The 17194-nt window shown below is 34.3% G+C and overlaps 1 protein-coding gene across 1 annotated transcript; it reads right to left on the minus strand.

The window, feature by feature from the left end:
- Positions 1 to 1072: 1072 nt before the first annotated feature.
- LOC144442735 (uncharacterized) lies at positions 1073 to 16533 on the minus strand. Its single transcript, XM_078132107.1, has 12 exons — positions 16392 to 16533; positions 13435 to 13625; positions 11705 to 11803; positions 11102 to 11263; positions 10406 to 10687; positions 9338 to 9405; positions 6825 to 6935; positions 5886 to 6063; positions 4674 to 4773; positions 3488 to 3594; positions 2118 to 2249; positions 1073 to 1392 (listed from the first exon to the last, which is right to left on the minus strand). Exons 2-12 carry the CDS (start codon positions 13597 to 13599, stop codon positions 1270 to 1272), a joined length of 1527 nt encoding a protein of 508 aa, XP_077988233.1. The 5' UTR covers positions 13600 to 13625; positions 16392 to 16533; the 3' UTR covers positions 1073 to 1269.
- Positions 16534 to 17194: the final 661 nt, after the last annotated feature.

Raw genomic sequence — 17194 nt, forward strand, 5'->3', positions numbered from 1 at the left:
TTTGTCACAATATTCAACACAGATGGCACTATAGTACATAAACGATATTTCACTAGATCTGACCACATGTTGGTAACTGACCTAATTACTGAGTGCTAAAGTCATTTTGTTAGGTCGGACGGACGGGGTCCATTTTACTACTAGTACCCCTCTGGACTTCGTCCATTGAGGATTAAATATGCGAGAAAACACAATAAATAATACTCATGGAGTATAAATTAAGTACAAACATAGAAAGTACAGTCTCTGCAAGGTGGAAGTTTATCTACAAATAAAATACAGTACAAACATGGTTGCCTTGGTGTTTCACTTATGTTTTTAAACAAAGAAACACTTCAATTCCAGACTAACAAGAACAGAGACACAACACACAGCAGGATCCATTATCAAATCATATTGGAAAGTGGTGAACTAAAATAGGTTATGTTGAACATTATTCATTTTACTGTTTATATATTACAAAGCATGGTTACTTACAAATAAATAAAACTTTTATCAAACATATTACTACTTTGTGTCCTGTCATGTCATTAATTTTATTTTCATGATGTTTTTCTTTTGGTATCAATTATTTAGTTCATTGCACTCTTAGCGAATTATTAATTTTAGGTGATTACTTTTTGAAAGTCATTTATTATTAAACCATCTTGTACAATGTATGTGTTAGTGGATAATATAACAATAATGTTTATTGCTTTTTAACCAAACGCTCCATCCTTTTCATCAATTTTAAACATGCTCCAAAATTGTAACATTGGTATTTCAGAGTAAACAATTGTCTAAGATTGTAAATATTGATATTTTAGAGCAGTCAACTGTCTATGTTTTCAGGACATTTGCATTTCAGAGAAGCTAATCGTCTAAATTTTTAAGACATTTACATTTCAGAGAAGCCAATCATGTAATTTTTTTGGACAATCGCATTTCATAGAAGTCAATTGTCTAAGTTTTTTGGTTTAGACAAACCATTGGTCTAAGTTTTCAGAACAAGGGCATTTACAAAACGGAAACCAATTATGAAATTTTAAGACATTTGCTTACTTTCAAAGGAAACAAATTTTACACCTTTGACAATCAGCAATAAATGATTGCGAAAAGACAACTAGTTTCACACCTCAGCTGTAATAATATCCAGTCATTGGTGCACTTACATAACCACTTGCCATCCATGGGTTGAGTATATCATATAAGTGGAAACAATGACTGAATCTTTCACGCTACTCAGCAGCCTTCTTCACGTGGTTTGATTCAAGTTGTAAAATTGGTGTTTCATAGGAACCAATTAGCTTTAACGATGACATTGGTTTGTATCAGGATTAGTAGCGTAAATGTAGTGAGAACCAGTATACCAAGCAGATAGGATGGTTTGACTGGAATATTGAATAACTTGGCCTGCAATGAGAAAAATATAGATTCACTCAGCCAGACATATATATATATATATACATATATACACACCTATAAAGCCAATAGTTGTTTACTACTGCTAAAACGATGTTCTGAGCAGAAGCATTTCTAGACATGGAAGGGTTGTAATACCATGAACTGTTGTTACATATCATGCTTTTTCTAATGCCTACCTGATGCTTATACCATGCATGAGCCATTTACAACAAAAATATGGAATATATGCTATGGTTGTTCTACGTTACGACAATGCGTGTCTATGTCACTGGTTCTGCTGTGTTCGAAATGTGAGTCAAAGCGTCAAAATTACCATTACTTTCCCTGATTTTTCTTTGATATTACTGGTACTGGTATAACTATGTTATTGTTCTTCTCTAAAATTTTCTTCATTCAGCCAGAAAATACTCATGACCCAAGGGTTGTCACATACTTGGCTATCGACTTGCAGTGACAAAAAATCCCTAGGTCACTTGTATTTTCCCTGGCTGAACAAATAAAAATATTGGGGAAAAACATCTAATTATACATCACTGCCAAGTTTGTTACCTTCAAGTAGTTTTTCTATGCTGGGATGGACAGGAGAGGGGGCAGAGGATGAATGTAATGCTCATCAGAGACATATTAAATAGTAAAAGAAGGTTGGTGTGAATTTCATAAAATATCACTTTTACACTCTGCTTTAATATCAAGTCAAAGGTTGGGATACTCACATTAGATTTTGTTGAACCCATAAATAGAAGGAAAGAATCCAACTCTTCCACTGTACATGTTTGATAACCAAACACTCTAACTTCAAGGCCAGATTGTTTGAATTTGTCCCATGTTGAGTTTAATCGACTAGCCTGCAACATAATATTTGATAAATTATTGTATAAATTAATTAAAATGCATATAATATTATTTCTCGGACACAAGCTCTCAATATTATTGCTGTTTCAATGTATGAAGTTACTACTGACAGGGAGTACTACATGCATACCAAGCGTAAGCCATATTGCACACATTTGAACAGAAAATGTGAGATTCATACCCTGCATTTGTGGGATAATATAATATGCTCTGTAGCATCAAAAGACCAAAATTGCCATTATTTTCCCCTTTTTTCATAAATTACACTTGTGCAGATGTAATGATAGCATTCCCCAGGGCATACTGATGACGTGAGTTTTGCCACTACTTGTCCTTGCCTCATACTAACAAGACCCCTTATGCCACTCATCTTTTCTATTGCTGTAGGAAGGAAAAGTTACTTGGGACAATATCTTATTATGAGTCAAAGGCTAGCTGTGCTCAGCTGGATGACCAGTACAGTGTTTGTCTGCAATATCAGTATATTCAAAGATTTTATATGTTCTGCTATATTTGGTTTTTATGCACATCATGGTCTTAGATCTGCAGTAAGAACAACAGTTGAACAACCTAAAACACCTTTTTTATTAATCTAGTGTGTGCCTTGGAAATAATTTCTTAAAACTTTGCTGTTACTGTGTTCATGAAAACGTGTTCAAGAAAACTTAAATCTATGCTCAGTTAAAATCATATGCAAATATTTTCAATAGCAGTCACAATACTATCAAAATTAAGCCATTGTTGACTACAAACACTGTGTATTGTGTTTAACTGTATGGAAACATAAAAGGTTGTCAACTTCGAAGTTCTTTGAAAACAAGATGGTGAATCCCTAAATTTCTTTTACTATTTCAAAAGGAACCCAGACAAGCTTTTATATGATAAATTTTGGAGAGAATCATAGACCCTCCACATAGACCCTCCACCAACGTTGGTGGAGGGTCTATGAGAGAAATAAAGATTTTTGTCCTCAAGGTGAGTTCTACCTTAATGAGTATAAGTAAAGAAGCTATATTTAAGCTGTTTTCATAGATTTTACTGCAGAAAATATATATTTATGTAAAGTACAAACTAGAGGTTTTCATTTTTTTTAAATATCGGTTTCAAACAGTTTAGTTAGTTCATTGCAAAATGATAGAAAGAAACTTAGTTCAATATATAAATACTTTACAAGATAAACAAAGTCAACTTTTCCTATCTCATCTTTTGAGAAAAGGGGAAACAATTTTACCTGAAGAAGAAGAAAGACAAGGTAGGCCACCCACACCACAACAAAACAACCTCTGTATATCCATACTAGGACTTCTGTAAATTTATTCAGGATTAGTAAACACAGTCCTGTGATAATAAAAGAAAACAAGCAATGATATAAAAGTTATTTCAAAGATATAATAATTTTAATTTTTTATGATCCACTGAATGTCATCAATGTAATGAAATCAAAACCATAGATTGAAGCAGTTGTGAGTACACATGGCTGCAGTAGCTTGTTTTCGGTGCTGTTCAATAATGATAATCGTGACTGTCCGGATATGGGTTTTGTAGACAGAGGTTGTGCGGCGAAAGGGCCAAACTTTAGGAAGGCCTGTAAGCTGTAATATCGAGGTCCACAAAACCCATATCTTGGCCATAAAGGTTTCATTACATGTCATATGTATTAGCACAGAAACATCATTAGAATCACATAACTACATAAATTGGCAGTGAAATATTATTTTATTCTCAAAAATGTTAAAACAATGAAGAAATTCACCCAGCCAAATCACTGAGTGAACAGATATTGATGAGCATGCCACTTGCCATATATGGGCAAAGTGTGCTGGGGTGTGATACAGAAAATCATTGCCCGGATTCAATTCACAAGCTCTCCATTGAACTGCATTGGAAGTGGTACTGGGTATATGATAATATGCTCCATGCAGAGAAAGCAAATACTGGCACAGGAAAGTATGCAAATCCATTGTAATCTGTGAATATCGATAAGCCCTAGTCTATGACAGCCATTATGACATTTACAACCTTCCATCGATTTACAACAGCCTACTGTTGTAAATATGATTTTGTTACTCATTGTAAATAATGAAGTGAATTTTGAACAAGTATCATGCACATTTGCTCATAAGCATTACTGAAACAAATCGGTTGACTACACATGATACTTTAAGTTCACTTGTAGTATTCTATAACTAGAGACAGTCACTACATCCCAAGATTACCAGAAGCGGGGGCATCAAACTACCTAACACCTACAATTGGTTGATCATACTACCACCTAATGGTTAGGCTATTTGCATACTGTACAACAACTAAAGCAGCTTGGCCAGACCAAATCAGACTGACCTCTGTTCCCATGTCACAAAAATTAAGATTAGAACGAACTATTCTCTGTATATGGTTGTTGCTATTTGTTTACTCACCTATGACAGTCAGTTCAGAAAAATTGATAACACATAGTGATGTCATTCTAGCTGTGGGTCCATTCAGTCTTGAGATTGCCTGCTTTACTCTCAAAACATCCTGCCATTGTAATAGAAGAGTGAAATATGAATTAAAGGAAAAGTTACGTCAGGCTTATCTCTGTCTTTAGTACACTTATATTGATTACTGCTATCAACTTAAAGGAAAAGTCCAGTCAGACTTATTTCTGTCTTTAGTACACTTATATTGATTACTGCTATCAATTTAATGAACAAATTCAACACATATTGATTCCTGGCTTATGCAACAGTCTGGGATACTACCCTTTCACTTATTCTAAGCAATATTTAGCTTAAAGGGACACACAGTGAGTTTAATCTCAATCTTTATTTCTTATAAAGTGGATTACTTTAAAATATTCACAACATGTTGTACAACTGACAGCAATAACAAAAGACAAAAAATACACCATTAAAAATGTTGAGATATGAGAAATAATACAAGTAAAAATATATACATACATGTACACTATGGTAAAATATACAAAGTGCCTAATGATAAAATGTCCTGAAAAGGCAGGTTTCCAGACCGTTTTTTTTTTTTTTTTTTTAAATTGCCAAATGAAGGAGCAGCTCAGAGCTGTGATGGCAACTTGAAGGCATTCCACAGATGAGGTGCACAGATTGAAAATGCTCGATTACCGTAATAAACAGTAAATATATATTTATATAATTTTTGGGGTGTAATTTTTGCTGTAGATTCAATTGAGCTGTTGTATTCTACTGACTGAAGATTACTTAACCATCACTTCTATTGGCAGAATTCAAAACTGGTACTTAGGACTAATATATAAATGTCTTGATGACATTATTTATCATACAAATACTAAAATGTCATGGAAACCGTTACTATACGATTAAGTGTGCTAACAATGCTAGAACACAATTTCAGTGCCATTAAAGGCATGTGTTATACATGTACTAGACAGTTTTATTGAAGTATTTTCAACTGTCGGGTCAAATACATGTAGCTTATAAAGTCAAATTGTGTCACTTTACTTCGTTCAGATTTTTTAGTCAGGAGGATATAAGAAAAAAAAAGAAAAAGAAAAGAAGAAAAAAAGAAAAGAAGAAAAAAAAGTCAAAGGAAACTTAACAGAATTTTGGAATTACTGATTGCTAAAACTTTGTGGAGTGTAGCGTAATTCTTACCTGCATTAAAACTCTTAAATCAGCTGTCTTTTCACGAAGTTTTCTATCAATTGCACTAATGTAGTAAATCAACATCTCACATTGTGTAGCATAGTTGATAACAACAGCTGTGTTAATAGAATTCATCACCAATATACCGATCAATTCCACACCAAGAATAACATAATGCCAAGTAGTTCTATGCATATAATTTAAATCAAAATAGAGAAAAGAATCTATGAATGATCAGAGTTTATATTTCAAAGGCAGACTAACATAAACAGCTCCGGGGTTTCTCCTGTAGAATAATGGAGTGTGATATAGTTCTGAGTTAAGCAGAGATAATAATGTCTCCGTTGTGATTTTGTATGTTCAACATGTAGAGTAATAGAGTCCTATATGATATTGTTCTACAATTAAAATATAGAAACGTTACAGAGGAGATTGTAAATTCCAAACGAAGAACATACAGTACATGTACAGCCTACAGAAAAAAACCTGGTGCATTTGCTTGCTCATGTTAAGCAGGAATGAGTCAAGTTTCATGTAAAGACATACAAATTCGTACTGTAACAATGTAATTAGCACTGATAACATCAATTTCAGCATAAATACCATAGGAGCCAGGATCCCATAACTGTGTTTATTGAGAGAATGCTACACATTGTAACAACTGAGTACAACTGTAGTAACTTCCACAGATATAAACATACTTATAAAAATATTTATAAAAATATTTAAAAAAATAATTTACTGAAAAGCCTTGCCTGATCCCACATCATTGGCAGCCCTTGTTGTTTTTGTATCAATTGTATTATTCTTTTTACTGAATATTGTCCTTGCTTGAAGTCAGTCCTTAGGTTTTGTGTTTTCATGGTTTATGTGAACAGATTTACATTGCACTATATTCAGGAAGAACAACAAATTATGAAAAAGATATCATTAAAAATTAATACTTACCCAATTAAAGGTTCAAGAGTGGTTGAATGATAAACATGGAAAGTACCTAAAAAGAGTCCGTGTAAACCTAGAGTACTCAATATCCATATACCACCAAATATCAAAATCAACCTGTAAAGATATTAAGATAGCAACTATCTAAAACAGTCAGTAGAGTACTTAATATCCATATACCACCAAATATCAAAATCAACCTGTAAAGATATTAAGATAGCAACTATCTAAAACAGTCAGTAGAGTACTTAATATCAATATACCACCAAATATCAAAATCAACCTGTAAAGATATTAAGATAGCAACTATCTAAAACAGTCAGTAGAGTACTTAATATCCATATACCACCAAATATCAAAATCAACCTGTAAAGATATTAAGATAGCAACTATCTAAAACAGTCAGTAGAGTACTCAATATCCATATACCACCAAATATCAAAATCAACCTGTAAAGATATTAAGATAGCAACTATCTAAAACAGTCAGTGTAAATCTACAGTACTCAATGTCCATAGACCACCAAACACTCAAGAAATGTCCATAGACCACCAAACACTAAAGTTAGTATACTCAATGTCCATAGACCACCAAACACTAAAGTTAGTACACTCAATGTCCATAGACCACCAAACATTAAAGTTGGTAGTATACTCAATATCCATAGACCACCAAACGCTAAAGTTAGTATACTCAATATCTATAGACCACCAAACGCTAAAGTTAGTATACTCAATATCTATAGACCACCAAACACTAAAGTCAGTATACTCAATGTCCATAGACCACCAAATGCTAAAGTTAGTGTACTCTATGTCCATAGACCACCAAACGCTAAAGTTAGTGTACTCTATGTCCATAGACCACCAAACGCTAAAGTTGGTATACTCAATATCCATAGACCACCAAACACTAAAGTCAGTATACTCAATGTCCATAGACCACCAAACGCTAAAGTTAGTGTACTCTATGTCCATAGACCACCAAACGCTAAAGTTAGTGTACTCTATGTCCATAGACCACCAAACGCTAAAGTTGGTATACTCAATATCCATAGCAAACACAATTAACCTGTAAGATGCCATAGGAAATATCCTCTAGTGACATAATCGTTCTGAGTTTGATCAATGCAAGTATTTTTATCTGAGTTTAAAAAACTTACAAACTCAGTTTTTGTTAATTTCAGTATTTAAACAAAATATCCAGCATAATTTTATGATTAATATTTAAGTAACATTTAAATTAGGATTGTTTATGGTGATCAATTTGATAAATGAGTATTAAAATCCACATTTTCGTTTTTGTAATTATATTGCAATTAGTGCAATTATAATAATGGGCCATTAACTAATGGTTCCCAAACTGTCAATTACAATCCTATAACATAATATTTTTAGCCATTTCACATTTAAAAATCTACATGTGCACAGAAAATTCCATTAAATATTAATTCTTTTATTAGTTCTGGAATGAACTTGAACAATGACCATGCTGATCAAGGTTCCTGTAACTTTAAAGGAATATGACAGGGCTTCATTGTGAGTGCCTATGTGGTCATACTTGGAGTATTTGTAAGTGTACTTGTGATATTTTCTGCAGTTGAAACAAGTTAAAGGAGAATACCACTCCAAGAAATAAATGCATTTTCATAAACTCTAGGTTCTGGAGAGTCACTTCATGATTTTACATCATTACATCAATTACTTGTGATTCAGATATACATCAAGCTGTTGTTATGCCTTTACTATGGTATCTTTGCTATGGGCCAATGCATCATGGGAGTCAGCAGAAATAATATATTCATGGTTGCACAATGAATATTCATGACCCATAAGTGCATATTCTCTTCAGTTTAAAACATCTCTCATGAATATTCATTGCACATTTCTCTGAAATTACAAGCAATTGTAGGTGATGTAACCTCCAGAACCCAGTTTATGAAACTGTCTATATACTGGAGGGGTCTTCCCCTTAAAGTGCAGAAGAAAACATAGCAAACATGAGTGCATATATCTTGAGTACTCCCAATGACACTTGCACAACATGGTGTACTATTATACCGGTATGATGAACTGAAACAGCAAATTTTGTATCAGTGTTCTCCCAACAATAAAGAAAGCATGCAGCTAACACCGTCCTTGCAACCCACCAAGGCTGTCATATTTTACAGGTTTCTGACATGCTTTAAAAGTGTACTTTTCAAGTTGCATTGTTGAGACAACCCTACTGTATGCTGATTGTCAATCAATATGCAAATCAGTATGCAAATCAGTATGATAATTATTATTATCATGTACATGAGCCACCACATTTACAATCAATCCTGGGGAGATCACTGCATCATCTATGTGTTAACATTATGTCATGTAAATGTTCTGGATCACAGGGTGTTGACATGGTAGTTTCCACACCATATCGTAAATTGACATTGATCATTACGTAAATCAGGGTATTTCTGTTTTTGCGCATACATCGGATAAGATGCAGATAAAACAAGTGATACAAAACATCATTATTACCTCATAGACTTGATCATGTTGGCTTGAGTAATACTGCCAGTTGTTAGAGGTGAAGCTTGAAGAAAAGTCTGAAAAAATAAAAATTGTAGATGTATATGAATAAACACTTGCACTCACATGTTATGGGGTTCTGTCATAGTCCAGCACAGTACAGTACAGAGCAGTATTGTGCAGTACAGTAGAGTAGTGCAACAGTACAGGACAGTACAGTACAGAGCAGTATTTTGCAGTACAGTACAAGCAGTGCAACAGTACAGAGCAGTATTGTGCAGTACAGTACAATACAGAGCAGTATTGTGCAGTACAGTACAAGCAGTGCAACAGTATAGTACAGTATGGCATGGCATAGACAAGGGGAATGAGACAAGTTTTATGCAAAGACACACAATATAATTAGTGTTGGTAATAACTTATCACAGGAGCTGGGATCCCATAACTTGTTTACTGATAGAATGGCTACATGTTATAATGATGTGTTAGCTTTACATTATAAATTCCTCAGACATAACAAACTGATAAAAGCGTAACCTGAACCTATATCAGAGGCATCCCCTGTTTTTTTTTTTTTTTTTTTTATCAATACGCCATATTCTGGTTATAGGAAAGATAAAAGATTTCATGGTTTGGCCACTAGGAGTGCTGTTCACAAGCCATTTGGTGACAGGAAGTGAGGGCCAGAATACTACTAGTCTAAGAGTATTGTAACATAAAGACAGCAGACAAAAACTACCACTCATTTTCTATGTTGCTCCCACAATACTAGTTTATCAGAGACTACCAGTAATCAAAACATGTCTCTCTATTGTAAAACTCTTTTAAGAATACAGATTCTTTCACGCTGCACTTCATATAACCATTGGTCATGTGACAAAAATGTTAGCCCTAACTTTACCAAATCTGGTGTGCCATCTAGTGGCAGTTACCTGAGAAATGGTTTGAATTTCGGTAATCTGAATATGGTGTATTAATTGTTGTTTTTAGCTTGTTTCATCTTTGTGTGAAGTGTTTCCTTAGCTCACTTCATTCAAGCAAATGCATTGGTATTTTTTCGCAGGTTGTATGACTTACGTGTTCAATGAGGGCATTCAATTCTTCATTTTCTTGAACTCTAAAGATCCACAGTCCCATACAGAATGCCAAGAAATGAAGGATATCAGATACAATGTACGATGTAAAGATGTGATAACAGTGTGGAACAAGACTAGCTGACGTATCCCCTGACCATGGTGAAGTAGGTACTGTTTCTACTACATCTACCATGTTAGTGACTGTAGTTGTTTGGTTGTAAAGTGGATTAATTGAAACCTGGTGACTGTTCTGTGTCGTCAGAGATGGTATTATGGTGACAGCCTATACATAGAGATAAACAATAAATGTAAATACACTGGTGGAAATTCAAATATTGTGGTAAACTCATGATGGTTGTTCTCTGTCATGTTGCCACTGGTAATGGTAGTACAGTGATATTCTACCATTGAGATAAAAGTGTCCATACATGAGTGGAAAGTCAACTGTTTTTGTAGACTCATGAGTACTAAAATTTTACCAATCCATACAATGTGATCTGTATATATACATACCTCATACTGTTTGAATAATGATTTCAGAGATTGACATTTTGAAGGGCCAACACCACACATGGGTGATATTAAGAACCACACATTCTCTCCACAGAATAGCAGACAGCCACTTCACTTCATCTTGTGTAATTTCTGCCATCCTGGTACAATGTGAAGAATAAACTAAAAGTGTCACCTATCTCACCTTTATTTCATCATCAATATTTAGTCCTCCTTGGCAAGCAATGACTGCATAGATATATGCAAATAACAACAATACCACAACAAATATAGGGTAGACGATGTTAATACATTTCCATCCGCTAGAATAATAAATAGATTCTCTGCCAAAAGCCCTCCAACCAATCTAAGGAAAGGAGAAGACATTACAAATACACCATGAAATGAAACCAAAGTAAGCAAGTTTGATGTTTTAGCAATTAGTGCAATTTGGGAGTGCTCTACTGTACATTCATACCATGCTATCAGCCCCCCCCCCCCCCCACCCACCCCACCCTGTTCAATTGAGGCTTCTCTGAAATCACACATAATGTATGTCATGTAAAATCATGAAATGATTCTCCAGAATGGATAACTTTATGAAAATGCCCTTACATCTTGGTGTGGTATGTGTTCCCCTTTTAAGTTTTCCTGAGGGGAAAAGATGCGGTGAAATGTGATTTTCATACAGGCTCAGCATAGATTCTCCCTGAACTAAAGCAACTTGCAATGGTATACTGCTTTGACATCTTGGTAATTAAAGATGTGATTTCATTTCATGTAAACTATTTAATTTCTATCCACTTACGAAAGAGAGCAACCTCCAATAAGGTCGGAGTACTTGTGATTTGCATCTCCTTAGAGCAGCTGCAGTAGATGGAAGAAGACTTTCCTCGACATCATTGATCTGGAAATCAATGCAATAAAGTACAACAGTACAAGAATGCATTTACACTTGTACATGAAACAAAAGTAATAGTTCTCCATAAGTGCTATACCCACTTTAAAAATCTTTCAAATCAAGATAATACGGTAGTACTAAGGCAAAATGAAAAATATGCTCCAAGAATGAGGTAAAACAGGTAATGAGACTCTGGCTTACAATTTTTGTGTTCTTACTGAACAAGGTAACAATTGTTGTGAGCACTCTTGTGTGGAGAGCTTCGTGACACGACAACACCATGATCGACAAGTCTTTGGGTTTGGTGTAGAGACCTTTTTGAGATAGTAACACCAAGGCAAGTCTCTGGGTTTCCCATATATGGACGTTGTCACATTTTTATTAGCACACACAAACTCATACAGATGGGTTTGGTTTATATGATTTATATATGACAGAAATAACAAACAGAAGACAAAGTCATATAAAACCAGTATACAGGACATTGGTTTACAGGTTGAAACTGTCATCTGTTTCTGATAGGTCACAGAGTTTTCCCTGGTAGCTCTACTCTAGTGAAGTAAATTGTTGGAAGCATACTTTCTTATTTATTTATTTATTTATTTATTTATTTATTTATTTATTTATTTATTTATTTATTTATTTGTCACAGACTTTTCTCTGAGAGGAGCTCTCCTCTAGTGAAGTAAATTGATGGAAGCATACTTTTTTATTTATTTATTTATTTATTTATTTATTTATTTATTTATATATTTATTTATTTATTTGTCACAGACTTTTCTCTGAGAGGAGCTCTCCTCTAGTGAAGTAAATTGATGGAAGCATACTTTTTTATTTATTTATTTATTTATTTATTTATTTATTTATATATTTATTTATTTATTTGTCACAGACTTTTCCCTGAGAGGAGCTCTCCTCTAGTGAAGTAAATTGTTGGAAGCATACTTTCTTATTTATTTATTTATTTATTTATTTATTTATTTATTTGTCACAGACTTTTCCCTGAGAGGAGCTCTCCTCTAGTGAAGTAAATTGATGGAAGCATACTTTTTTATTTATTTATTTATTTATTTATTTATTTATATATTTATTTATTTATTTGTCAAAGACTTTTCCCTGAGAGGAGCTCTCCCTCTAGTGCAGTAAATTGATGGAGGCATACTTTTTTATTTATTTATTTGGTCATTTATTTACATATTTAGGTCCTTTTATCCATAAGCCCGTTTTCCAAAGATGCTCTCATATATCTACTACAAGCTTAGTATCATATTCTAAACTGTTACAGTGAAGACACTTGTCCTGGTTTTCATGATCACACAGGATGAACTGGGCAGCTTTGTATGGCAAGAAAGTAGAACAGTAGACTAACTGAACAAAATATACATAATTGTATTCAAGCTAGGGGGTTGGTACTAGGGTTAGGTTCAGGCTGGGAATGAGGTTAGACCCCCTAACATAAAGCTAATTTGTATCACTGACAACAAATGACCACAGTTCTACACTTTCCCTCTATGGTGAACTGAAATAACTTAGCAAACTCTTGGCCTCTGCTTAGACCAGGAACTAAATTTAGTCAGGGTCATCATAGTTTCCAGACATGTTTATCACTTGTTAATGATGAAAACAACTCATCTTACCTCTACACGAACTGCACTGCTTGTTGAACTCATAAAAGATGCATCAAGTAACTCTTCCCCAGAGTAAGTAAATGCCGGTGATGGTGTAGACTGAGCTCCAAACACTGGTTTCCTATCAAATACGCCATCCTCTGTTTTCAGTGTGGAAGACTCCGCCTGTGCCATGGCTTAAATTTTGACAACAGGAAGCACTGAAATGAATGAAGTTTTCCAGTTAGTTTGCTCAGTCAGAACTAAACTTCCAGACCCCCTAGATCACTGTAATTGTTAAAGTTCTCCTTAGGTCACAATCAAAGTAACACTGTGATTTCCTAAAAGGGAAAGTTGCTAAAAAAATAGAAATCATTTTATGTAAATTTCAACCATGACGCTACCATTATTTTATATGGGGAATGCTGTATTGTTATCCACAATGTTGTTCAATGTTCAGATTCTACTGTTTATATCATTGTAACTTTTCTAAAATTTAACACTTATGACAAGTGCACCTTTCTGATAATATAACTGTATAGATGTACATCGATGTTAACTACTGAAGCAGCAAACATTACCACAGATATGTACGTGCATTGTGTGACTGTGTGTGTGTGTGTGTGTGTGTGTGTGTGTGTGTGTGTGTGTGTGTGTGTGTGTGTATGTATGTATGTATGTATGTATGTATGTATGTATGTATGTAAAACATGAATTGAAAATTTGTTTTTACAATACCTCAAGGGACTGGTTACCTTTTGGATGCATGTACAACTTTTACAAACAATTGCAAGTAATTGTAGGTGATGTAAAATCATGAAATGACTCTCCAGAACCCATAGTTTATGAAAATACAGTGGTGTACCCCATAATGGGTGTCACCACTAAATAGTTTGCTTTCATATTTCTTTTAGTTTAACTTCTGCTAATGTACAAAAGGAAGCTTGAGAATCTAACACAATGTAATGCTAATGATTTTGAGTGACTCACATGCTCAATACACCAGAAAACAATACTTTGCTATGATAATGAAGCATAGAACAAACTGAAATTCCATCAGTTAGGCAATTGTCTCGGTCTTTAGTATTTGCACGGGCCTGTTTACCACTCAGTGTACATGTAGATACATTGTTATCTGGTCTGCATAAGCAAGCAATATCACCTTGCCAGCAATATTCAAAGTTCAGGTGATTCTATTGTGACCAATGACAATCACAGCTTTTGTAAGAACAATGAGGCATAGACTGCATGTACACAAAGGGTCTATGATTGAGGTGTAACAAAATAGACTAACATCATTATTACTACATAGAAAATACAATCTGAATATAACCTTGCATTGTTTGTGCAATCTGATTCAAATCTCACCAAGGAGAACATTCAATTTGCTAATATCAATTATAACTTACATTCACTGTGCTTGTCCTTTGAGTTCTCTACTGATACTTGATCACAAAACGTGCACTGTAGACATAAACTATAGTAAATATGGCAAGGCATGCTTTCTCCTTGATCAGATTTTGATCAGATAGTGTGAATGTGAATACAGTGATGTCATATATTGTAAGCTATAAAAGTTTGTGTATTGTTCCACTCTTGTAACTAATAACAAAATAACCTTTTCACAGTTTAAAATATCTAACTATTACATTCCTCAATGGAGAGAGAAAAAATACATCAACTAGGTGGTAACTACCAAGTAACAGCTCTACACAAGTCATCTGATGTGTCAATTCTGTTACCTGAAAAGTTGCTAATAGCTGTGCAGTTACTGTTTTTACACAAGAGGTGTTAGCATCAGTTATTTTAATCCATCAACACCCCGGGCCCCTCTCTCCACAGACAGGGAAAGGAGCACTCTTTCTGATCACATCTTAGACTTGCCCAAATAACTGTAAGTTTTGTTTGCTTTCAATAATACGACAACAAAATACATGAATGTAATATTATGAGTGAGATAGCATTGTTGGGGTAGTTAAATGTGGTTTAGGGACAACAACTGTCAGGAAAACTACTAGTTAAAATAATTGTAGCGTTTGTTGTGATTTTGAGTTGTTTTTTTCCTTCTGTTTTATGCTTGTATTTGTTCTGCTGTTTCACTGGAAGCATTAACACTACAATTCCTGTAATGTTAACACAAATAGATGAGATCGTGCTGAAAACGTGAACGAGATGTCAGCGTACTGCCCATTTCAAAATGCTACATGCATTGCTACTTTTGCCGATTTTGATGGGATTGGGGTACATCTGAACATTTCTTGAGTCTTGAAGGCTCCATAATTAACATGATTAATGTTGGAGTTAGAAAATGTCAGATTTTATGACAGGTAAGATGTAATTTAGCAGAAAAATCCACCCAACTTCAGCTATGATCGCTTCCGTCTATTTGTTTTAACGTTACAGGAATTGTAGTGTTTGCTTCTAGTGAAACATCGGAATGAAAAAAAAGTACAAAAAAGAAGATAATCCCCTCAAAATCGCAACAAATGCTACAATTATTGAAGCTAGATGAAAACTACTTGTAATAATGTAGTATAGCAATCAAAACTAATATTGTAATATTTGAGAAATAAAAAAATTAAAAAAAATTAACAAACATATATTTAAACAAATGTATAATGAGTGCGAGTTTAATAGCAACACTCTCAGGCAGGAGTCTGGACGTAAGTGCAATTCTATGTCCTTTTGAAAGTTGTTTGTGTTTAGATGTAAATGATCACCCCCCCCCCCCCGACTTTCATAACACAAATAAAGTTACGAAGTTAAGGTCAACAAAAGGAAAGAGTTGAAAACCGAGAGTAAAATGGTCATTACTGTTATACATATCTGGTAAATGTACCACTGACCAAATGAACGTTTGTCCTTTCGAAATGTAAATAATAACATAGCTGGTCGTACCCCCCCCCCCCCCATTTGAAACACCCCTTCCTCATATTCGTGTGTAAATATGAGATAATACAAATGGGTGTTACAATTACACCACATACCTGCTGATGACGCACAGGTGATACACTAGCAAATACGACTATCAGGGCAGAAAACGACGGTGTTAGTTACTACTCTGGGTGTTAATACACTGTTATGTTACCACTGTTCCGAAATGGAAATCGTGACGGAGGCCGCCATCTTTAACCTCCGCTTCGAGGTCAAGGAATCTGATCTAGGTCAAATATTTTTCAATAAAACAACCAACTACCTCAAAATTACTTCAGAAAATATATTTCAGTTATAACGAAGGAATTATAACAAAGGAAATGTCACAATTCGTAAACTAAAAGAAAAAAATCATGTCGTAAAGCGAAGATAGTACTTCCGGTATTTCTATCACTTCCCTGATTGGTTGAATGGTTATGACAATAATCCAATCAGAGCCGTCGAACGGTCTCGCTTTTATTTGGCGTGTGTTTTTTGAAATCTGTGAATAAGATAAGAGTACGGCTTCAATGTTACAGTGTTTTACTCAGTTCTTTCGATAATTTTTACACATTTATAACATCGTATCATCTCATCTAAGATCTTGAAGCCATAATTTACAAGGCAGAAGCAGATTTTTCCAGGTAATTTTCCCGTATGTGCATGTTTTGGTGTTCGTTGTTGTTGCTAGTACGTTACCGTTTAAAATCCAACATGTAAACAGTATTTTAAATGCTCGATCGTTAACCAAAAGAGACCAATTTACGTTTTCGCAGCGGAATTCGTGTTTCTACTGGTTATATATTCGACTAATTTATGGCTTTTTTTTACATTGCAGTATATAAGTTTACAAAACAAAGCGTGGACGTGTATTCCA

Source organism: Glandiceps talaboti, chromosome 11, assembly GCF_964340395.1.
Source record: "Glandiceps talaboti chromosome 11, keGlaTala1.1, whole genome shotgun sequence".
NCBI classification, from domain to species: Eukaryota; Metazoa; Hemichordata; class Enteropneusta; family Spengelidae; genus Glandiceps; species Glandiceps talaboti.